The following is a 24533-nucleotide window of genomic DNA, read 5'->3' on the forward strand; positions in this document are numbered from 1 at the left end:
TAGAACACGGGACGTGCGTGCGCTGGGCCCGTGGCTTTGGGGCTCCAACGCACTGTTGGGGGTCCTTTCACGCCAGAGGTCAAGAAGACGCCGGTTCCAGGGTAGACTGAGCTGGTGAGAAGTTCCTCCTCCTCGCACGGGCCTCGGGCCTCCGGCGTTGTGCTGCTGCCGGCGAGCGGTTCACGGGAGAGAGAGAGAGGACACGCGCCGGGCGGGAGGACCTCAGGGGCAGCGGCCGGGCAAGCCAGGTGTGCGGGTGGCCGTGCATCCTGCTGGCAGGCTTCCTCGCCCTTAGGATGGAGAAGTGCCAGTGTGTTTGGGATCTTCCAAAAACCACACCCAGGTCCGCGGGGACTCGGCTGCGTTTGCGACTGTTCAACCGCTTTCTTCGCTGTTAAGAGCGCGGTCATCTGGTTGGTTGTTAAAACGTGTGTGTGTATGTGTGTGTGCATGCGCTCATCTGTTGTGTCCGTCTGGGTGTCCTTACACAGTCAAATGCCGTTTTGTTTCTCAACCCGAAACCAGCCAACGGCGGCCTCCTGGTGACAGGGCGGTCGGTAAAGGGCAAAGGAGCGACTTCAGCGAAGCTGACAGAGCAATTCAGGGCCCCTCTCCTTGCATTCCTTCGTCAGCCTGGGTCCCGCGAGACGGCCGTTGTTCAACAGCTCCTGCAGAGATAACAGTCACGCCAGCGAGACGGTTCCAGCCTAGTCTGTAGCGGACCAGGCTCATCGGGGTGAGGGCCGTTCTGAAGTGGTCCGCCCCGCCTGCCTGAAGTTTCTGTTCCATTGACGCAGCGGGGGAAGCCCCTCCCCACGCAGGCGCCACGCACACGGGAGCGCCAGCCTCGCCGGGGCCGCGGGGCCATCCCGCATCTCGGGGGGACCTCGTCCGCGGGCGCCCACCGACCGGGAGGCTCGGGGGAGAACGCCGCTGGTTTTCCCGCTGGAGGACGGGGGTCGACGTGACTGTGTGGCCTCCGCCGACGGGTCTCTGAAAAGCGCACAGGAGGAGAAATTATTCGGTCCGGCATTGGGCGAATTATTAAAACGCAGAGGAACAGCAGGCTGTAAAAATGATCTTGTTTGCAGGCGACGTTTGTTTCTGCCCCCCCACCGGGGAGGTTTCGGAGGTTCAATTACAGGCCTCATCGCCCTGGCGTTGCTTCCCGCCGGAGCGTCGGGCCTCGGGAAAGCACGTCTGATGTGCGAGTCACGTGTACCGCTCGCTGTTCATCCCGCGGCTTGCGCTTGGCGGGAGTCTCTGTTCTGCCAGCTCCGGTCGGCCTCCCCGTGCTCCGGGCGGGACAGCCCACAGCCTCCCAGTCGGTGCTCGGAGCCCGGCTTCCTGCCCTGCACGTGCAGCTCCAGCTCCCCCTTCCCACTTGCATCGGAAATAAGCAGGTGATCACGGGACTCGGTGGGGTGGTTACACTGTCAGGCATAAAAGCGCCAAACCGTTATACGGCACCCCTAAAACGAGTATGACCAATGTGACATCACGGACCAACTCGACTGGGATTAGAAGCAGCCAGCTTCCACATGACACTGTGCAAGAGAAAGAAACAATAAGGGAACCGAGAGCAGCTCTGGTCCGTGTGGCCGAGGGACCGGGATTCCGTTTTCTAAAGAGCCGGGCGGCTCCGTAGGGTCCAGGGCTGCCGTAGGAGCGAGTGTGCCCTTCCTGCGGACAGGGCCCTCAGGCCCCAGTTTGGTGCTCAGTCTGCGGACCCTGAGAAGTGCAGGAGGGGGCACCGGGTCTTCCAGGCGGCGGGGAGGCCCGGCCGGGGGAGACGAGCAACCGGACGAATCACACACACTCAGCCCGGGCGCCTCCTCTGGCTCTAACCTTCTCCTCTCGCTTCCCCTTCACCAGCACCAGGGCAGGAGCAAACACCCTTCTCCTAGCAGGTCCTGCGGGAGCGAAAGGAGGCCCCTGACCCCATCTCCGCACGGCGACGGAGTTCCCCGCCCCTCAGAGTTCCACCGCGGCGCGGTCTGAGCAGACGCTGGCCCTGTCTCAGAAGAACGAGCGCGGAGCCGTCAGCAGCCCCCCCGCCCCATCGAGTGTCCCAGCTCAGGGAGGAGCGGGTGGCGTGTCGGGTTCACTCAGCGGGGTCCACAGCCCTGCAGGGGACAGGTCATTCGGGGTCCGAAGACCCGTGTGTCCATCGCAGGCTCCGCCTGCCCAGGGCAGTGCGAGTGTCGCCTCGTGGGGTCCTCGGACAGGCTCCTCCTCTCGGACCCCTGGAACTGGAGATAATCGCCTTCTCTCGCTGAAGTCTTCATTTGTTCCTTTTGCTCTGGGCCTCTCGGTCTTTTGTGCGGGAAGAGGTCCAGCCATCGTGACTGTAACGAGGACAGTTTGTGTGACACCAATGTGACCCTGGCAGCCCAGGGGGGCGGACTGGGACGCACACGCGTGAACAATGACGACTTCTCTGTACCGGTCAGCGGGGGCGGTGGACGCCGGTGAGTGAGCGTGTGCACCGTGTGGCCGTCACATTCAACATGACTGAGTGAGCAGAGCCACGGATCTGCATCTAATTTTGCCTTCAGCTTGAACGTTCCTCTGCAGAAACTATTCTGATGATTGAGAAGGATTTTGGGGGACGATGCAATGAGTGCAGAGCACATACGAGTGCGGCACAGACGCTTCAGAGATGGTCCAGAGTGTGCTGAGAGCGACCCACGCCCCGGAAGGCCCGCAGCAGGCAGGACACCGGGGATGCTGAACGTGCACGGGCTGCCATCAACAAAGATCGGTGACCGACGGGGCGAGAACTAGAAGCCCATCGGGGGATCCCAGAAACCGCCGTGTCTGAGATTTTGCCGCAGGATCTTGGCATGACACGTGCTGAGGCGACATCCGTTCCGTGGTTCTGCGCCCAGAGCGGAAGGGGCGCCACACGGCAGGTGCTCGTGACGCTGGGAGAACCGTGTGCCGTCCCCTGGCGCCTCCGTCGTCGGGGACTGAGGCGTGGTTGTCCTGCGTGCAATGTGTCCTGTGTCTTGTCTCTTCTTCCATAAGTGTCTCTGTTCTCCATCGCCCGAGGCCGGGTCCTTTCCGCATGGACCTCATGTGTGTTCCGAATCGCTGAAACGTGGGAGCGGAGGAAGGGTGGGCGAGCTGGAATGTAGGGACCGCAAGGACCCCGCGTGCTGACACTCAGTGACACTCAGGGCCTGGGGGGAGGGGCAGCCGGGTGCCGCGGGGAGACTCGCACCCGGGCGGAGGGGACAGGCAGCACCTGGCAGACGTCGGCCCGAAGAGGAAAGGGATGTTGAACGAGGACCAGCGGCCCTGATCTTCAGTCCAGCCTGTTGCTGGCTCGCCGGGAGGACCCGGCCCGAGTCTCCCTCCCCCCGATCCGCGTGTGTGTCTGTCTGCTCCTCCACGCCGGGTTTACTGCGGAGCCTCGGCTCCGACTCCCGCCTGGTGTTTGCTTTCCCGCGTTAGTCATTTTCTTGTTTGCGCTGTTGGCTTCGTTTCCTGTGAACTCGACATTAATTCACTCCTCAAATCGATCTCACTTGCGTCTGCTCAAGATCAGCCAGCCCTGCACGTGGCAGCCAGCGCCCGGGCGCCAGGCCACTCTTTCCGGGTCCAAACCCTTATTTTGCGAGGCTGCCTCTCCCAGTGCGCTTCCGAGAAAGAATCCAAGAGAGCCACAGTCTTCTGAGGTTTCTCCCATTTGAGAGCGTCTTTATTCTGGGCTTACCTCCGATGGGTGGTTTGGCCGGGGAGAGAGTTCCAGGCTGGGAATCATCAGTCTTTCGAGGCCGGAGCCGCCGCTCTGCTCTGAAAGCCGGAACCGGGTGGACTCCCGGTCCTCGTCTGGGGTCTCTCTGCTGCCCCCCCCCCACCCCCCGCAGAAGTCTGCCCTTCCTGGGGTCCCACGGGCTGAGGGGCCCGGGGCCATCCTGGGAACTCAGACTTCTTGGTGCTGAACCAGGTCCTGGATCATGTGACGGCTCCCTGCGTTTCCTGTTCTGAGGTGTGCGCTATTTCACGCGAGGTTCCCCAGGTCCAGTGATGTCTGTGTGTCTGTCTTAGGTAGGTATGCATAACATGCATGTATGTTCTGGGTGTGTGATTCACTCTATTTTCCATGTTTAGCTATATAGTTTCTAAACAGCGGTCTAGGTTACATCTAGGTAGGCAGGCAGGTGGGTGTTTGTTTCTCTTCCCAGGATACATTGTATAGCTTTTCTGCTTTACCTTCCAGGTGATAACTGTGTCTTCCAAACATGTGGTTTAATGTTTGTTTTTGCTGTTTTTTAAAACTTGAAGTGTCATCTTATTTTTTTTGCTGTCCCTTTAAATGATTTCTTACTCTTTTTCTCTCTCTGAAAATATTGCTCGTAAGTTTTCTTTTCTATTTTACTCTTCTTGCGGCTCTGTTGTCCTAAACTGCCCTCTTCTTCTTTGTTGAAGCCCCGTTTTTTTTTTCTTACAAGACGTACAGGATACTTTGTGAGTCTTCGTCCTTTGCCCATGTTTGCGGTGGGGCACCGATGCCTTATGAAAGCTCTGGCTGAGCGTGGGGGCCTGTCGACCCACCACACTTCACGCTGAGATGGTGGGGCCAGGGCATCTCCTTGGGGAATCCTTAAGGACACTGCATGTAGGTCCCGTCTCTTAGGCTCGCCAGATCCTTAGGACAATGTCCCCACCTCCGGCCCCTGGTCTTCCGCCTGGAGAGCAGAGGACCAGCAGCCACACCCTCAGTGTGGGACGAGGGGCGAGACCGGGGTCTCCACTTCTGCCCGCAGCACCGGCCCGCCCTGCTCCCGCGGCCTCAGTGGCCCCACCCCAGCTGCCCTCCGGTCTCCCACGGACGGACTGGCAGCCCAGGCCGCCCCCCCCCGCCCGGCCCACAGCGCATCATTATTAAACACGAGCGACACGGGGGAGACCTCTGCCCCGGCCAGTCGCAGCAGCTCCGTCCCAACCGCGTCACACCGGCCACCGGCCACCAGCCGGTGTTACCGTGTGTTTACAATGCACACAGCAACGGAAGCACGAAGGGCGTGCGAGAAAAACCGAGGGGGTGGCAGCACGAGGGGTGGTCCTCTGGTCCTCCGGGGAAGGGAGAAGCGGAGAAGCGGGAGCCCCCCTCCCCGGCGGGTTCCTCCTCCTGCGGGAACGGGCCGCCGTCTGAGCCGTGCGAGTCGGAAACGCAGGCAACCAACCGGCAGAAAGCGGGAACGTCCAAGGGGAAGGGCCGGCGGCCTCGCGGCGCCAGGGGGGCGAGGGAAGCGGCGCTCAGCCCGAGCGAAGAGGGACGAGGGCTGCCAATCAAGCAGCCGGGAGCCCAGCCCCCGGAGGACCGTGTCCCTGATGGGAACACCAGAGCAAAACCGGCCAGCGCTCGACACCCCTGGGAGCCACCCCACGCACACCGACTCCTGACCGGGTCCAGCCCTCTGCCCCGGCTTCCTTGAACAAAGGAAACTTACTTGGAAACCTGTAACAAAGTAAAAACGTTTCCTTCTGACCCGCAGGGGCTGGTGTTGGTCAAATGTTGCCAGAAACAGCCGGGGCCAGGAGCTGATGGCCAGACCGGGGACCATCCGGCAGTGGCAGCCGCCGGTGGCGGTCCGGAAGTTATCAGGCGAGGGCATTACAAACCAGTCGTGACGACTGTGGCAAACGCAGATGACAAGACGGAGCCCTGGAGGAGGGCAGTGCCGCCTGCTAGGAGCACCTGGGAGTTCCCGAGCTGAGGAGGGAGGGGGCAGCGGGGAGAACACGGTGGAGGGGTTCGGTGCGACGCTGGATCCGGCCGACGGGAGGGTCCCTGCGGGGCAGACGCGGGGACTGGACGTTCCCAGAGGGCGCCCCACAGAGAGAAGGGGGCCGTGACAGGCAGGCAAGACCCGAAGGGACGCTGGGACGTGCTGAGCCGGCCTAACACGTGTGACACTGGAGGTCCTCGTGGGCTGGAGACCCGAGACGGCAGGCGAGGCCTCGGCGATGCTTGAAGACAAATATTCGCCACAATTTTTTTTTAATGGAAAAGCACAGCAGGTGTTTTATTCGGGATAAACACAGAGGGAAGCTTCCATGAGCGCCTGGCAGGGAGCCCAAGGGGGAGAAGAGGCATCCTCCTGGAAAAGGTGCGTAGGCTCCACCTGGACAACCGCAGCCCGAACGTGGAGAGACGGGCAGACACACGGGGACCCGGAGGCCCGCAGAGCGGCCTTTGCAAAGGGCTGGACAATAACGCCAGTGCGGGTTCCCTTCCCAGCAGAGGTGCCCTCCCACGCGAGGGCAGACGGAGGTGCCTTAACACAGAGAACACCTGGGGCGGGGGGGGGTCGACCACTTCCACACGTGCGCTCGAGTGTGAACGGAGCTTCCACAGGCGGAGGGAGGGCAGTCCTAGGGTGAAGCGTGCAAACGGAAGAAGGAACCGAGAGGCAGCAAAGGGTTAGTGTGCTAGCAGGAAGGGCACTTTGAGGCCCAAGGACTTAGGAAGGGGAACCGATTTTAAAAGTACTGATTTCCTCGTCCTCACAAGTTCACTAGCAAGGAGAAAATATCAGGGAGTTTTGTCACCTGCTCGAAGTGCTATTTATACACCAGCTCCCTTTGTGTGGGTATCTTAGCAACGTTCCTGATAATGTCAGGGACGTGCGAAGGCAGAGCCGCATGTGTGAACCGAGGGAGGGGGGTCGGTGGCTTTCCTCGCGCGGCTCCCCTTCCTGCGAGAGGAGCACGAAACTTTGGAGACACCTGGGCAGTGATTACTCTGAAGAGTGATGCCGGCAGAATGCCACCGACAGGCGGAGCTTTTGGCCGAGCTGAGGGTGCCGAAGAAAGCAACAAAACAAACAAGAAGGACGGTTAGTGGGTGGTCAGGAGCCCAGGTCCACGCTGGACCGTCCCCCCCAGCAGGGCGCCTGCAGGGTGGGGTGGGACGGGGGGCGTGGCTGGCCACTAACGCAGGAACCAATCGCACTGGTGTTTGAAGAAGTCCCACGAAGCAATTCCGACACAAGTTGTAAAGTAATTAGTTCCCACGTCTCCTGCGGTGCCCGTCACCGTGGGTGTGTTCCGGAAACCTCGTGCACTATCAACAAGGTTAATCTGAGTAAAGCTACTCGTCGAAAGCAGCGTATACTTTATTAAACCTTCCCTCATACTTGTTAGGAACAGGATTGGACGGTCAAGTCATTTTCATAGGACTTTTATCCCATGGAAATGGACTGAAAATGGTGAGTGTTAAAGTTTTGTAGCTTTATGGACTCTCCATGGATGCTGTCATTTCCATCAGGGTAACCTTCTGGAAGCCGTCAGCCCTAGCCCACCCATAGCCACTCACTCCCCGCCCTCACGTCCTTTCTGTCCGTCTTTTGTTGTTATTCAAAGTTGCAAACACAGAAAAGCAGAGGAAACAGTGTGAGGAACTTGCATATACCCATCAGAAAGGGTAGATAGGCAATCACCCGCTCACGCCCAAATTCGTCTCATGTATACCCTCCCCTGCCTCCCCAAGCCCCCCCCAAACAGGTAGAGGCAGAGCCCAAGCATCACGTGGTTTCATCCGTAAATATTTCAGAACGGGGCTTTAAAAGGTGAGGGAATCTTTTTCAGATAACAAAACCAGTGTCCTTACTTTGAAAATTAACAAGCATTACTAAATGACATTGAGGTGACAGTCTCATAAACACACACATGTGTCTGCATGTGTCCACGTGCCATAAAACCAGCAACACACACACACATACATGCTCTCCTGTGTGTGTGCGTCATCTGCACCCACGAACGCCGTCTTTCCAAACACCGTGTCCCAGAATCGCTGACACTGCAAGATGGGTTAAAAACGTTCCATAATCTAGCAGACGTAGAAAACCAAAAGTTAAATAAATTCTAAGAGGCTCTTTAAATTCAGGAATTGGACTTTTCAACAAGATAAAACGGAGCGTCCACGCTCAACCACAGTCAAATGCCCAGGGAAGCGGCTATTGTGTCGCTCTGATGTGTCACTACCCCACAGCGTGTTACTGGACACCGCGTCCTCCTGGCACGAACGCCCAGAGGCTGTCTGACGGCCTCGTGCGCAGGGCGTGGCTCTTCCTTAAACGGGAGTTTCGGGGTCGGACAGCCAACCCCGAGGCCTTCTCTGCCCGAGCCCCGCCCCTGGCCCGGCCGCGTGGACCTGTTCTGCGGAGGGCAGCCGCAGGGCGGACATGCACGCCCCCCCGTCCCCTGGAGGAGCCACCCAGCCAGGGTTCCCGGGGGAGCCGGGATGTCACGACCGGAACACGCTCTCCAGAGAACCCAACGCACGCACGCACGCACGCCAGGGGTTGTTAACCAGGGGACTCGACCTCGTACAAGTAAATACCTGAGGAGTGTGCAGGGGACTAAAATCACACCAGATACAGTGATGAACCTGTCTGCCCCTCTAGGTTTCATTTTCCCAGAGGAAGAGGCTTAAGTAATTTCAGTTTCCCCGACGATTGTCTGTCCTCTGTAGCTGGCTGTCACTCGGGGCCCCCTGGTGTCACCCGCACCTGTGTAGCAGGAAGGGTTCTGCGTCATCCCGTCCTCGGCCCTGTGGTCCTCCAGGAGGGGCGCCCACGTGGTGCACGAACATCCCCCCACTCCCTGGGACGGAGCCCGATGGCCTTCAAGCACCTCTCTAATATTAGTTTCTGAAGAACTTGAAAGGGATGCTAAGGAGAGCTCACTAATGCACTAGAGCTGAGTCCTTGTTCCTCCCTTAAATAGCACCCACGCAGGTTCCTGCTGCCCAAGCCCCGCCCCTGTTCTGTGCAGGTGAGGCCTCCCTGTGTGTGCGCGGCTGGCTCGCTGCGGGGTCTGGGCTGGGACCGGCAGGGCTGGGCGAGCTGCCCTCGGACTCAGAGACAGCCCGCCACTGGGAGAACTGATGGGGCTCCGGAGGCCAGCGGGGGCACCTGGGAGCTGGCCTTGGGCACGGGCGGGGGCGGGACCCCAGCCCTTGCAGAGAAAGTGCTGACGCCGTGGCTGGTATTTCTGGAGGGAAGGTTTCTGGGATGACAGATGGATGAAGCTAACGTTGCAAAATCTGGATAAAAAGGGAAAACGTTTGGTGTGGCTCCTCCAGCTGGAATGGAAACCGTCCTCACGACGGTGCCACTCGTCAATGAGAACGTACACCCGTGAGTCTGTGCGAACCACCAAAGTTCCGATCTCCGGGACGGAGTGCGGGTCCTCGAGCCGTGGCCGCCGGCTGCTCGGAGCGGCAGCCCGCGTGGGGACTGGGGCGCGGCTGGGATTTCAGGGAGAAAAACAGTGGCGTGGCGTGTCTCCCCCGTATGGGATGCCGTCCTTTGCCATCCACAGACCTTTCTAGAAAATGTTTTCCCACGTGAAGCATGAATAAGAGCGTGTCTTTAGTGTTATTAAAAGTAACATGCTGAACCGACCGTGCGGACACACTTGAGACGGCGAGAGGAGTCTTCCCGTTGAATGCGGCAGGGCCCCGAGGCGCACGCACCCACGCCTGCCTCTCGCGCGGCCGCACACCCGCCGAGGGTGAGCGCCACAGCCCTCGCCGGCCTCGGACGTGCGCGCTCATGACCACGACGTCCTCTCTCCGCAGAGCGCACCGCCATCACCGTGCCGCCGCCCCCGACGGACGTCACCGTGGGCGAGAGCATCGTGCTGCCGTGCCAGGTGTCTCGCGACCCCTCGGTGGAGGTGGGCTTTGTCTGGTCCTTCAACGGGCACGCCATCGACCTCGGGGAGGGAGAGCCGCACTTCGAGCGGATCGGCGGGGTGAGTTGCCGCAGCATCCAAGGGCTCCACCAGTCCAGCCGAGTCCTTTACACCAGCCCACGCCCTTCCTAACCGTTCCCCCGTGTTCATCTGCCTGGGCAATCGCTGCCTGTTTGTGCGGCTGCATCTGTTTTTGTTTTACTTTGCTTTATGTCGTTCATGCAAATGCTTGCGTTCTAGGGACACCTATAAGAAAGGGGATCATAAAAGAGGTCAAACACGAGAAGTGGCAGTGATTCTAGTAGACACCCCTAACTTCACGGCTGCCTGGTGTTCGGCGTTTATCTGGCTGTGGCAACGCGTGACCCGTTGAGCATGTTTCCGTTTCCGCCCCTTTCCGCCCGCAGGACTCTGTCGGGGATTTGATGATCAGGAACATTCAGCTAAGTCACTCGGGGAGGTACCTGTGCACGGTGAGAACAGCTCTGGAAACCTTGTCTGCCGCCGCCGAAGTCATTGTCAGAGGTCAGCACGAGTGTGGACAGAGACAAGCATGCTGTCCGTCACGGCCAAAAACGTTAATGAGTTAAAGCAGGGCCTCGAGTGACCGCACCGTGATACAGACGTGAGACAGCCAGGAAAGGTTTTTTTTGTTTTGTTTTGTTTTTTTTTTAATTTTCCAAATTCCAAGCCCCCAGGGCCTGGGTGGGGTGGGCACGGATGTGGCAAGGCGTAGGTGTAGTCCAGTTCTGAGGAGCAGTCAGACCCAGCCAGCAGCGTGAGGCCCTGAGACCCCCACCCACCTGCTATCTGCACTGAGCCACTCTCTCAGAGCGGGGTCAAGGTCAGGTCCCTGCACTTCTCTGTGGCGGCTGCATGGACTGAGCTAGTTTCTCGAGGAGCGGAGGAGAGCCATTCTCAGCCGGAGATTAGCTCCTTATCGGATGATATTCAAGCGTTCCATGGCTGGCATTTTCTAATCTTCAGAGGAAGCATTTCCAAATTAATCTCTCACCATGTAAGCTGAATTAATAGGGCTTTATCTCGAGTAATGTGCCGAAATATATTATGTTCAGTATTTTATTTTGCAAGCGTAACAGAAAAAAAAAAGCCAAACACAGCTGTCTCGAATCCTCGAACTTAACGATTTCCCACACGGTCATCACTGCACGTGTTTTCCAGGCCCCCCCGGCCCCCCCCGGGACGTCAGAGTGGACCAGGTCTCCAGCACCACGTCCCGGCTCAGCTGGGGGCCGGGCGCGGACAACAACAGCCCCGTGCAGGTCTTCGCGGTGCAGGCTCGGACCCCCTTTTCCGTGGGGTGGCAGGCGGTTTCCACGGGTAAGGGGCTCCGGCGGTCGGGTCACTAAGTGAAACACATGGTGTGTTTGTTTGATTGATGGATGGATGGATGGACTGATTTTACCCAGTGTCCCCTTCTTTGCAGTTCCAGAAGTTCTCAGCGGCCAGACATTCAACGCGACCGTGGTCGGCCTGAGCCCGTGGGTGGAGTACGAGTTCCGGGTCGTTGCCGGGAACGGCATTGGGATCGGGGAGCCCAGCCGCCCGTCGGAGCTGCTAAGGACCAAAGCATCGGGTAAGACTCGGACCAAGCTGCAGGAGGCTCCGGGGGGTGCAGCCCCCAAAGAACACAAGCAGAAAGGGCAGCCCCGTTTCTGGCCCAAGCCAGAGACAGTCGCCCACGGCCTCACTGCTGCGTTCTCATTGGCACAAAGTCAGGTGCATTTCCTCCGAGTGAGTGCGCTCCGTGGGAGAGGACTGAGTCCAGCAGACGCGCACAGACTGGGTTTTTCCGGAGCCGTGCTCTCCTGTACTTTCCAGTCGAAACCGGGAGAGACTCTGTAGACGCAGATGAGCTTCTGCCTGTTCCGAGACATGTAGCCGAGAACCCGCAGAGACACTGCAGGCGTGGACAGCCAGGCATTTCCATCGGCCTCTCCGCACGGACCCTGACACGGTCCTGTTGCTCAAGAGCAGAGTCCCTCCCCCACACGCGCACGGCGGGCCCTCGCATCCCTGACCACGGGCACTGACGGGCAGACGACCAGTGAGCGCCGCCCTTCCTGGGTTCCTCCGTGGACCCCTGTTCCGCGCTCAGACCGCCACGCACAGGGTCCTGCGTGCCCCACCGCCCACACGCTGGGCATGGCCAGCCCAGCCCACCTCCCCATTGCGCCTCACCACTGAGGGTCACTGTGCCGTCGCTTTGTTGACAAGCTACTGCAGTCACAGGCACGGGACCTCAGGTGCCAGGGAGTCACCACTGAAACCACAGATCGGGGGGCACTTCTATCGCGAGAGGGGGGCCGGCCGCCGGGCGGCCCAGCTGAGAGCGGCGCTGAGAAGGGCGTCGTCCCGGAGGCGGAGAGCGCAGAGGAGACACGCGTGCTCGGTGCGGAGCTGGGGAGGGAGAGCGGGACGGGAACCGCTGTGTCGGGCCCAGCCGGAATCTGGAGCCCGGCCTCCTCCGGAGGTGGCCACAAGCACGCCCGCCCCACAGCCGTTGACCTTGACCGCGATGAGCAAGGGACCGGCTTCAGGAAGCGAGCAGCCGCAGGAGACCTGGGTGCAAACCCCAGCGAGGCGAGGGAAGGGCGCACGGCTCCCGTAGGTCTCCGCTTTGGTTCCGGGTTGTTTCCGACCGTCGGACGCGAATGAGCACGGCTTCGGGCAGGGCTGGCCGCACAGTGTCCACAGCAGAGTTTGTCCGAGTTAATCCCTCCGTCAACCACCGGCACGCACCTGCACAGCACAAGGAGGCACGGGGTCCTGGAGGGTCGCCCTCTAGGGGCTCCGGGTCTTGGGGAACCGCGTGGTTTTCTGTTCCGCATCATCAGAGGCAGGCCGCAGTACGGTTTCAGGGTACGGACGACGGCACAGTTGAAAATGGAACAATGGAAGGGGCTTTGTTACCCAGAATATCCAACGCTTTGTGAAGAGCAAATTAAAGCCTAATTTTAAAGGATCTCCGCATGCACGTACACAATCACACAGCCGCTGAGAAACGGTGTCACCGTGAGCTGTCGGCACGAACACCTGTGAGTGTGGGGTGCTCCCACCGGCTTGCGCCGCCCCGGCCAGAGGCTCTGAAAGACAGAGGAAGAGTGGAGGGGAGGCCGAGGGCGCCCTGGGAACGCACTCGGAGATCGAGGCAGATGCGTTAGGGTGCATTTACAGATGGAAACGGATAATGTCAGCCCCGGCTGGCGTGGCTCAGTGGATTGAGCGCGGGCTGCGACCCAAAGTGTCGCAGGTTCGATTCCCAGTCAGGGCACATGCCTGGGTTGAAGGCCACGGCCCCCAGCAACCACACATTGATGTTTCGTGCTCTCTCTCTTTCTCCTTCCCTTCCCTCTCTAAAAATAAGTAAATAAAATCTTTTTTAAAAATTTTAAAAATAAAAGAAAATGGATAATGTCTGACTGGGGCTGCTCTTCCAAAAAACCATCAGATTATTGCGGAATACCTATCACTAAGTTCACCATGGGAGTGCAATGGGAGCGAATAAATCCCTCGGATGTGTCTCTGTGGTCCCTGTGGTGGAAGAGAACTTTGAAACGAGCGATGGAAACTCACGGATTGCGTTTTCCCTCAGCAAAGGTACCCGTCACTCCACCCAGCCCCGGGTGGTGGTAACAGGCGAACTCACACAGGTAACTGCGTATCATTCAGCAGTCCAAACGCTCATCCCGCAGATTTACCCATCATCCCAGATCTAGGATAATCTTGTCACTATTTCAGGACAAAGAGGGTTTTTTAAACACTTCCATGGGTATAAAATAAAATCCCACTCCGATAATACACTAGAATAAATACTCACACACACAATTGTCATCAACTTCATGATTTCACTTCAAAGCATTTATTATTCATTACAGTGGTTCTCACAGGGGCATAGATGAAGGGCCTATAACTCACAAAAACAATCGGCATCTGGAATATTCTGCCCCAGAGTTCTGGGCTGAATCAGAGACCCCCTGCAATCACACTTTGGGAGCAAAGAGTTAGAGAAACGCCGTCTGTTCTGTACGGAGGGATCTGAGACTCAAGCACAAAACAGGAACTTATTTAATTATATACCACTCAAGAATTTATTTTTAAATGCTCAGACACCCTGATGACTACCAGAAATAAAAACTACTTTAGTTTGTTTATTGGAAGAAGGAAGATTTAATTAATATCTGGCTCGGGAACGTGTTTACGGCACAACTGTAGACTCAGGCGCTAGATCGCAGCACCGCCTGAAAGCCGCATCGTGCTGCCAATTAGTGGAGGGTGCACGAGAATGTCAGATGCACGGTGTCACCCCACTCCTAATTAACTTGGGAGCCGGGGCGCTCATGGGCCCCGCTCGACGGCGTCTGTCGAATAGTAACGTGGGCGTGGGGACGAACACTGTGCGTGCTCCTCCAGCATGCGGGCTCCCTCACGGAGCGTGTGCTCGGGGGGGGGCGGGGAGTGGGTGTGGAACCCACGAAAGGGGCCGCTCCCGGTGGGGACGCACTCTCTCCTAACCGCTACCCCTCATTCTCTCGGTTGCTTTCAGTGCCGGCCGTGGCCCCTGCCAACATCCACGGAGGCGGAGGAAGCCGGTCTGACCTCGTCGTGATGTGGGAGGTAATTTCCCATCCAACTGAGCTGTTTTGGGGGCAGGCGGGTTCACTGGCCGGGGAGGACAGCGCCAAGCAAATCGGGCGTGTGAGGAGAGCACATGGCACGGAAGGCGCCCGAGGAAGCCTTCTCCGGAGGAGGCGCCGGGCGCGTTTGTTATTCTGCCAGAATGCCAGCCCGTGACTCGCGGGGCACCAGCCTCTTCCCGGGGCAGGGAAAACAACCTCAGTGTGCACCGACGGGGGGGTTGGGTTCGGTTGGTGGCGTAGCCAGTGTCACTGGGCGGCCGGCACTGGGTTCGACTGTGGCCTCGGGCAGTGGACTTTGTGGATGAGTGGGATTCCACAGGGCGCGGGTGGAAAATAGGGGCGCCCCCTCGCTGCCCCCTGAACCCCGCCGGCCCGCGCCTCCGCACGTGCAGGTGAGAGCGCAGCAGAGGGAAGAGCTTTGGTGCCGCCCTCCTTGAGCTCTGACCTCTGACCTGCAGGCTCGTGCTGTGCTCAGGGGGACGTCCAGCCTGGCCGTGGCCGCTGTGGCTCAGTCGGGGGGAGCATCACCCTGCAGACAGCAAGTCTGGGGGTGCGGTTCCTGCTGGTTCCTGTTCCTGCTGGTTCCTGTTCAGTTCCTGCTGGGCGCGGTTCAATGCACCCAGGTTGCAGGTTCAATCCCCAGTCAGGAAGCATGCGAGAGGAAACCAACTGATGTTTCTTTCTCCTCTCTCTCTCGTTCTCTCTCTCTCTCTCTCAAAAAATGTCCTTGGCTGAGAATTGAAAAAAACAATCAGCCTGGCTTATTACTATAAACCTTCCACTTCCCACCAACCTCAAGTTCCTCGTCTCCGGGCGCCCAGGCCCCCCTCGGCCTGGGCGTCTGCGCCGTGGAGGGCGGGCACAGTCCCGCCCCGAGGTTTCTCGGACCTGCTCCTCGGCCTCTCCTTCCTCCCCCCCACCCCCGCCCGCCCGCAGCCACTGCGGGGAGCTGTGGGAGGCGGGCCCGGGAGACGGGGGACCGGAGGCGTGAGACTGTGGGCGCACTTGTCCTTGGGCTGGCCGCCGCCCCGGCTCCACCGGCCCCTCCCGCCCCGCCCGGTTCTCCTCGTTTTCGTCACCTCCGACCTCCGACTGAGTTCAGGCTCTTCTCCGCGTCGTCTGTGGCTTTCCTTTCCTCCTAGCTCCCGCGGCTTCGGGCCCCCGGTGCGGCGTGCGTTCTGCCGGTGGCCGCTCTCCGTTCCTCTGCCGCTGCCCCACCCCTGCAGCTCTCCTCCGAGTTCTGGAGGGACGGCAGCCCGGGCGGCTCTCTGGAGTACGGCCGGGGGCGGGGGTTCGGCATCACAGAGGGTCACAGGTCTGGACAGGGCGGCGCCTGTGGTTTGAAGGGCACCGCCAGGGAGTCGGATGCGGCCCCACCCCGGGGTCAGAGGTGCGGTGCGTGGGCGCCGGAGGGCAAGGGCGGCCCCCAAGGTGGACTCTGGGGCGTGGGAGGCCAGCATCAGGTCCTGCCCTGTGTGCCCAATTAGTCTGTGGACACTGTTTTTTTGGGGGGAGCACTTTCCTTTGGAGAAACTAAATACATGGTGTGGCTCTCTAAAGAAAACCTTCCGATAAACAGGGGGAAGATTTGTCTAGATTCAAGCACGAATTCTTCTCCATCTATTTTGTGTGATTGTCATGCCTCATATCTGCGGAGCTCTGGGGAACTGGTATCCATTTTGGGTTTGGAATTTTAATAAGTTTAGGTTTTCAATGAATCTTAAAGAACCCCGTCTCTGTGGGAATTAGCAAAGTTTTCTTTTTTGTCTTTTCTTTTTTAATGTCGGGGAAAAGTGCACACTGATGTTATCGCTAATGAAGATGCAGGTTTAAAAATGTGGGAGAGGCCCTTTCTACTAAGCAAATATCACTACACACTAACTCTATTCCCTGCATCTGACATGCACCTGTTGAATAGTTTTGTGAAAGAAAAGCATAGTTAATAAGTTATTTTGTACCGAGTTTAAAAATGCATATCAAAATGTGAATATACAATGTTTTAACCTATAAAATCTTTTTACTTTTTTTAAAAGATTTTATTTATTTATTTTTAGAGAGGGAAGGGAGGGAGAAAGAGAGAGAGAAACATCAATATGCGGTTGCTGGGGGCCGTGGCCTACAACCCAGGCATGTGCCCTGACTGGGAATCGAACCTGCGATGCTTTGGTTCGCAGCCCGCGCTCAATCCACTGAGCTATGCCTGCCAGGGCTTAACCTATAAAATTTTACAAATTTCTAATTTATTTCATACTTGTGAATACCCATGGAAAGAAATATAAACATATAAATAGATGCTTATATATTTATAAAATATATAGTATATATATTTTATAAAATATATTGTATCAAATATAAACCTATTTTACATTCCTATTTAAAACTTCTACTGATTTACGTGAGTGTCTGTAACCGGGACCAGCTCCCTGACCGGCACTCCAGAGGAAAGAACTGTTGTTTCCCCGAGACCCCCTGAGCCGGGCGGAGCAGCCGGCCCGCCCCCGGACAGGGCGCCCCGGCCAGCCAGTAGAGGGGACGCAGCTGTAGCCCCCCAGGGCCAGCACTCAGGGGCCGGTCCCTTCCCCGCAGCCCGTGCCGGAGGAGCTCCAGAGCGGAGGGGGGTTCGGCTACGTCGTCATGCTGCGGCCCGTGGGCGCGGCCGCCTGGACCACGCGCAGGGTGCCGGCAGCGGAGCCGTGCTCGTTCGTGTACAGAAACGAGAGCGTCAGCCCCCTCTCCCCCTTCGAGGTCAAGGTGGGCGTGTACAACAGCGAAGGGGACGGGGCGCTGAGCCCCTCGGCCGTCATCTACTCCGGGGAGGACGGTAAGTCGCCCCCGCTCCCGCCTGGGCCTCCTGGCGCTGGGGGCCCCGTTCGCACCCCCCTGCCGCGAACCTCTCCGTTGAAGATGGCCGTGTCTCTCCCCCGGATGGCAGAACCCCAGCTGGCCCCGGGGGGCACGTCGGCCCAGAGCTCCTCTGCTTCGGAAATGGAGGTGTCGTGGACGGCCATCGCCTGGAACAGGCACACCGGGCGGGTGCTGGGCTATGAGGTGAGCCCCCGGGGGTCGCCCACCCTCTGCACAGCTGGGGGCTCCTGCGTCCGGTCCCCTGTTCTGCACGGCCAGCCTGCTGCTGGGGACACAGCAGCCTGCGCCCCCGGCCGCAGGGCGGGGTGTCTCCCAGCAAGCCGAGGAACCGAGGCTGGCCTGGGACACGGGAAGAGGGATCATCTCACACCGCTATTCAAACTGCAGCCCTACTGGGCGTGGGAGTGGGGCGGGCGGGGAGGGACAGCGCATGCTCGCTGATCGCAGACCTGAGCAGAGTTTCTCGGGGAGCCTGCCCTGTGAGCCGGAGCGGGCTTGGAAGGGGTGTCGTTTTGGAGAAGGCCGTGAAGTGATGAGAGAAACCCTAGACTCTCCTAAATCCGTCATCTAGAAACAGAGCTTACCTGGAATGAGGAAACTCACGTCCTCTCGGCGGGCCTCATTTTCCCGAAGAGCCGAGAGTTACTACTCGGCGACAGAGTCCTTTACTTTGGAGTTAGAGTCAACGCGTAATCCCAAACCTCCTTAATTTCCCCTGCGCTGCTGTGGTTTTCCTTTTCACACGAACCCTCCGGTCCAAGCAGAGAGCCGTGCTGGCCTGACCGTGACCCTGCCCTTCCGATCCCAGAATGCCTCACCCCGTCAAACCCTGCGGACACCCCTAACTCACCCCCAGCCCCTGCTGCCTTTGGGACCCTCCCCTGACCACTGCCCCGGGCGGTCTCCCGGCCCCACCCCCCCACACTGTCAGAGTGCTGTGCTCGGTGCCAGCCCTCAAACCCGGCTCTGGCTTCCTCCCACACGGGCACTCTGACCTCCTACCCGGGTCCCAAGGGGCTGGAGGGCAGGGGCCGCGCCCCCTCTCTCTCTGTCGTGTTCGGGGTGCCTGAAACAGCGCCCGTGCCCAGGACCCCCTCCGCAGAAGCCGCGTGACTGATTAGCGCACCCCCGGTCAAAGAGCTCCGCAGCGGGGCGCCATGCCGGCCGCCTCTGACGGCTGGTGTGCCTCTGCTGGGCTTGGCCCGGCTTCTCGCAGGACATGCCCTCTGCTGAAGCCTGCGGCCTTCGGCCCATCACGAAACAGTTCCCACCGGCAACCTGAAAACCCCGGGTCCCTCCCGTCCCCCGTGACCTCTCGCCCTCGCACCTGCCCCCTCTGAAGGCGGGGCGGCCCTCGTTGTCTCTGCGGGGCCCGCTCCACCAGGGGACGCCCGCCGCGGCGGCGGCTGACGCCCGCTCTGTCCCCACGGCCAGGTGTCCTACTGGACAGACGACCCCCGGGAGCCCTCGGCCGGCCGGGTGCGCGTTGGTGGGAACGCCACGGCCAAGACCGTCACCGGGCTGCGGGCGAACACCGTCTACTTCGCCTCCGTCAGAGCCTACAACACGGGCGGCGTGGGGCCCTCCAGCCCCCCGGTCAACGCCACCACCAAAAAGTCCCGTGAGTACAGCTCCCATGCCACGCGCCGGCGTCCGCCGTGGCCGGGGACGCGGGCCTGTGCCAGCTCTCCCTCCCCCCCCGCCCCCCACCCAGGTCCACCGATTGCTTCCCGCAGTTGGTTGGTTTGCCTGTTCCGTGGGGGTAATTGTCGGAACTGTCTGGTGACAATTGGAATAGCCTGCTCTGATATTTTTGGCGTATACACTCCGAGCTGTCCTGAGCGTGGAGGTGATGTACAGAATTTACAGACACAGGCCGTGACACCCTGTCCCGGCTGGAGCCCACGGTGGGCCCCCGGCCGTGGGGAACGTGGGGCGTTCCCGTGACTGGTCAGTCTCCACGCCCGCAGCTCCGAGACGAGGGCGGAGAGGAGCTGCCCTCACAGGGCGTCAGTCGAGGGGGGAGGGACGGTGGGAGGAAAGGGTCCCGGACACACTCTCTCCAGTCGGAGCTTCCTGTCACCCGTGCTCCCTTTGTTCGTCATGTGAGTCCCAGCGTGCACTGCAGGGGGGTCCCCCGCGGCCGGGAAACCCGGGCCCTCCCTCTGGGGGGTCTCCCAGTCTCCTTCACCGGGGGACCCCGAGGTCCGAGAAGTGGCCCCCCTGCCCCTTTCGGCCTCCCTGCGCCAGCAGCCTGCCCGGGGGCAGGGCCCCGCACGGAGGGTGACGGCCGGTTGCTGCGGCCTCTGCCCCGCGGACGCGGACGGCCCGGGTTCGCACCAGCGTCCGGCAGAGCGGGCGAGGGCACACCGGGCACGCTCTGCTCGGACAGAAGCCCCTCTTCTTGGACACACGCTGTTTTCTGCTCTCACACGCCGGAGAGGAACTTGCTCTGCTCCTGTCAGCACAGGCTCGTTGGAGTCTGTGTCCTGACGGGCGACGGGCGAGAGTCTCGAACCCGCCGAGTCTGAGAGGGACCGGGGCGCGACACCACGGCCGCCGGCAACAGGAGGGGCTGCGCGCCTTTAACCGCGGCGTTCCCACTGCCTGTGGCCCTGCGACATGACAGGTGGCCGAAACAGTCTGAACACCAAGTGGCCTGGGGTTTCCTCGCCATGGCGGACAGTGGTCCTGTCCTCAGGGGACGCAGGGGTCCCCCACATGTGGCCCCACCCCCGGGCAGCAGCCAGAGCCCCGAGGTTGAACTGCGGGTGCTCGGCGGACCCCCGACCTGAACCAGAGCAAGACACTGCGCGTCCCTGCTCTCACTCCCCTGTGTGCGGGGAGGGGGGCGGGGGGACCCCTCGTCCTCACCGCCTGCCCCGCGGTCGGCGCGGCACCGGTGAGGCGCTGCCACAGGCGTGCCGTGGAAACCGCAGAGCACGGTGGAACTCGGGAGGAGACACACCGGCGGCGGACAAAGGCCTGGGGGGCAGCTCCGTTTCGGCAGAGGGCTGTGCGCGCTGAGGGTCCACAACCCACTCCCCTGCGTCCGCTAGCTTGACCTAGACGAGGTGGGGGACGGTCCGGACCGCTGGCCCCACAAAGAAGGATGGTGTCACAGTCACGTCCCGGAGGGGGCTTGCTCCTGTCGTCCCTCCGGGGGGCTAACCTCACGCGGCTGCTCCTCCCCGGCCCGTCGGACGGCCACACCGTGTCACCTGCGGGTCTGCCCCCAGTCCAGACCATCACTAACTCGGCCTGAGACTGTCACACGGGACCTGGAGTGGCCTCCCCCAGCCACCCAGGGGCCTAGTCCGACACTCAGCACCGGTGAAACCTGCTGGGGGGTCGGGGGTGCAGAGTTCAGCGAGGCCCGTGCTCTCGACAAATGCAACCAAACGCAACAGCGCAAATAACTGCAGTGCAGGGCGGCGGGTCCATAACGCAGCAGGGGCCCAGTGCCATGGGGGCAGGAGGCAGACCGCTGTGTCTGCCGTGTCCCGGCTGAGCTGTGACTGGGGGAGCAGCGGGGACGGCCCCGGGGGCGTGGGGTGGGCAAGGGGACGTGAAGCACAATGTCGCTCACACCGCCCTCCTCCAGGCACGCAGGCTAAGTAGCGGGTGAGTCAAAACCCCACGGAGAGCGTCTCCACTCCCACCCGCACTGCAGCACGTCGGATACTAGGCTCCTCCAGCCTCTCAGATGCCGGTCCGGTGCCAGACACATCTGCCCGGGCAGTAGTTCCGTCGTTGCCTCTGCTTTCCAGCCGAACTACTTTTAGTCTCTCCAGATTTTCAAATCTCGGAGATGATCACGTGGCCTGTGGTCTTTGAGAAGCAGCGCGGGGCATGGAGAAGCACTAGACTGGAAACCTCAGGGTAGGGGGGGGACTCGGGGTTCCCTCACCTTGCGGGAGCTGCCTGCTCCTGGAGGAGCCCTCCCCCCGCCTTGCACTCCAGCTCTCTTGCGCGTGAACCCTTCCGGGTGGCCCAGGCCCATCAACCCCGGGTTCCCTCCGCCTTCCTCCCAGACAGCATGAATTTCAGGGAACTCCAAGCCACAGCGTGGACTTGAGGGAGATCCCGTCCTCCCTCCGTGATGATGTTCCTTTTCCTGGGCCCCCAGCAGCTGAGCTTCTTCTTTTTTTTTTAAAGATTTTTAAAGATCTTATTTATTTATTTATTTTTAGACAGGGAAGGGAGGGGGAAGAGAGAGAGAGAGAGAGAGAGACATCCATGTGCGGTTACTGGGGGCCGTGGCCTGCAACCCAGGCATGTGCCCTGACTGGGAATCGAACCTGCAACACTTTGGTTCACAGCCTGCGCTCCATCCACTGAGCCACGCCAGCCAGGGCGCAGCTGAGCTTCTGTTGTGTGACGTTCATGCTTCTCGCTCCCCCGCCCCGGCCGACGTGGCCCAGGTGGACACAGGGCCAGGTGGAGTCCGTCACCAGCTTTGTCTTGGGAACTCTCTAGCCTGGCCTGTCTCCAGCCGGGGGGGCGGGGCATCCAGCCTCAGGTGTAGTGGGCGGTCCCGATCCCCACCTCGCACCCTGAGGACGGCAGTCAGGTGGCCCAGCGCAACGCAGGGAGCACACAGCAGACACCCCTGTGGGGAGCAGGCGAGACCCCGCTTGGCGTTCCGACACTTCCTGCGGTCTCCCCTGAGCCCACGCCACATTCCACCACAAGGTCTGGGAGATTCCCCTGGACCCTCCACGATGTGTTTCTCAGTTTTCCTTAAAACACCTTGACCTGAGGGTTGCCCACAGCCAGAGCCCTGAGTCAAGCCCGAAGGGTGGGTAAAAGGTGACAAAGAGTGAACGCTCTGGGTCCCCGCGTGCGAAGGGTCCGCAGCCTGAGGGTGTTTGGGGTGCACCCTGATGGACGGCCGGGGGGGGGCAGGGGCGAGGGGGCCCCCGTCGATCTGCCCCCGACAAAGAACAAACAAACGCCACGGCGACGACTAACACATGAAAACTGGACGCGCCGCCGTGAGCCATCAGCAATCCACACGTCTGACACGGACATCCCCAAGTGACCGGAGCGCGAGCGAATTCGCTCCCTCTAGTTTTAGAATTAATACGGCGTTTCTGGTGATGCCGGAAACACTGCGGCTTCCCCCCTGCCCACAACCCACGGCGCACCGCCGCTCCTTCCCGTGTGGGCGGGCCGCAGCGTCCCCGCGCGCTCGTTGATGCTCACCGTCTCGGTGTCGCACGCTCTCCCCGCAGCGCCCAGCCAGCCGCCCGCCAACATCGCCTGGAGGCTGCGGGACTCCAAGCTCTGCCTGAACTGGGAGCACGTGAGGACCACGGAGAACGAGTCCGAGGTGCTGGGCTACAAGGTGAGCGCCGGGTCCCCCGCGTCGGTCCCACCGGCCGGGCCGCTGCGGGGCCAGGGCGGTCTCGGCCAAACAGCACACCCGTGTCCCGCGTGTGGAGGTTTAGGGCTCTTTAAAAAAAAAAAAAAAACATGTCTCAGAAAGACTTGGCCTTGCTGTCACTAACTCCCTCGTTGAGGAGTTTCCTGCCCTGAGGCCGTCACGCGTCACGGAGGGGGGGGAGGACGAGAACGCCCTAGTTCGCAGGGATCCTTCTCCCAGCGGCGGTCCTGGCTGTCCGAGGGTGGCGGCTCACGGGGGGCCGGTGGTGCGAGGTGAGAGCGAGGTCAAAGAATGGTGTTCACACGGGCTTTCTAGAACGCAGGCTGCAGTGGGACGCGATCGCTCACCGACATAAAAGGAGTCGGACAGGAGCGCGCTCACACACCCAGCGTGAGGCCTGCCCGTCGGGGCCATCGGTGCCCACGGACATCCAGCCCAGCACTGGCCTGCGCCCGGGGATTTGTGACGCGCCCGCAGTCAGCGGTGACTTCCGGCAGCCCGCTGCGGCTGTAACCGCCTCGAGCTAGTTAATAAACGGAGACGACTCTGTTCTCCTTCCAGAAGCGCCGGCCCCAAAAGCAGGCGTTTCCCCAACACCGCACGCTCGAACCCGGGCCTGCGTGGCGCCTCTCCATCCCGGGGGCCGGCGTGTTGGCGGTGACGTGTCTCTCGCATGCCTGACGCGTGTCTGAAACCCAGAAGGGGATCACACGGTCCCTTCACGCGGTCCCCTCACGCGGTGCGGCCTGCCGTCTCCCGCAGATCCTGTACCGGCACAACCGGCAGAGCGAGACCCACGTGCTGGAGACCAACGACACGTCCGCCGAGCTGCGGGCGCCGCTGGAGGAGGACTACCTGGTGGAGATCCGGGCGGTCAGCGACGGCGGGGACGGCAGCAGCAGCCGGGAGATCAGGATCCCCAGGGTGTCCAGTAAGTGGCGGCGGGGTCCGGGCTCCGTGAGCGCTGCCGATTCTGGTCCAAATGCCGGGTGGAATCACAGAGGTCCCTGTTGCCATTTTCCACTGTGAGCGAGAGGTGATGAGTCAGTTTTTCTTTAAATAATCCCTGAAATGTGCAACATGTTTACATAACACGAACAGCTTTATGGCTCCTCATCTGAATCTTGCAAACGAGAAAAATGACTGTGTACCCTGGCGCGTGATTCCACCCGTGGGGCAGAAATCGCAGTTTTCCCACAGATTTGCACACGCAGGGAGCACAGACGTGAGGCTCGTGGGCGCGTGCCGGGCCCCACACCCGTGGCGGAGGCGTCACCGGTCGAACACGACACTCAGGCTGAGTGGAGTCGCAGACCCACTCATGTGACCCGCAGCCCGGGTCATTTTGGGCAGTTTCAGTTTTTCGTTTTTGCTTCTGGAGCAGATACCCCGGGACAGCGGGTCGGGGCGCCCCCTGAAAGGAAGCCCACTGCCCGTGGGACGGGCACGGTCCACCACGTTCTCAGGAGAGAAGTGACAGCAGGCACTCGGGTCGCGGAGAGTCAGCCCAGCGCGCCATCTCGTTCTCTCGCAGGACACACTGTTCTCTTTCTCCACGTCGCAGGTCTGAGTTCCGGAGGAGTTCCCGTGTCAGAACCGGGCGACCGTTTCCTGCCAGTGGCCGTCGTGATTTCTCACTGTTTTGCCCTTTGCCCACTCGTACGACGAATAAACCCACCACCCATCTCCTGAGGGTGCCGAGAGCGAATCCTCCTGTAAATAAGGCCCCCAGCCCCGGCACAGAAACATTCTTATTACAGACTTGTTTGGAAAGTAAAAAAAAAAAAGTATATTATTAAGATCTTGTAAATATCTATGGTACAGTAATAAAACAATTTTAAACACGTTTGCATTTTAAAGTTTGCACATGATTGCACAGTGAGAAGGTGCCAAATTAAGCTGTG

General features: G+C 60.3%; 1 protein-coding gene across 1 annotated transcript in view; it reads left to right on the forward strand.

The window, feature by feature from the left end:
- LOC123830642 (contactin-6-like) overlaps nucleotides 1-24301 on the forward strand; it is a 174809-nt gene extending 150508 nt beyond the window's left edge. The window contains 12 exon segments of the mRNA XM_045857110.1: nucleotides 9599-9774; nucleotides 10122-10239; nucleotides 10897-11055; nucleotides 11162-11311; nucleotides 14282-14352; nucleotides 16962-17196; nucleotides 17308-17423; nucleotides 18675-18861; nucleotides 22478-22590; nucleotides 23392-23560; nucleotides 24194-24261; nucleotides 24263-24301. Coding sequence (XP_045713066.1) covers nucleotides 9599-9774; nucleotides 10122-10239; nucleotides 10897-11055; nucleotides 11162-11311; nucleotides 14282-14352; nucleotides 16962-17196; nucleotides 17308-17423; nucleotides 18675-18861; nucleotides 22478-22590; nucleotides 23392-23560; nucleotides 24194-24261; nucleotides 24263-24301 — 1601 coding nt within the window.
- Nucleotides 24302-24533: the final 232 nt, after the last annotated feature.

This window comes from Phyllostomus hastatus, unplaced genomic scaffold, assembly GCF_019186645.2.
Source record: "Phyllostomus hastatus isolate PE091 unplaced genomic scaffold, TTU_PhHast_1.1 phas_scaffold_129, whole genome shotgun sequence".
Classification (NCBI taxonomy): domain Eukaryota; kingdom Metazoa; phylum Chordata; class Mammalia; order Chiroptera; family Phyllostomidae; genus Phyllostomus; species Phyllostomus hastatus.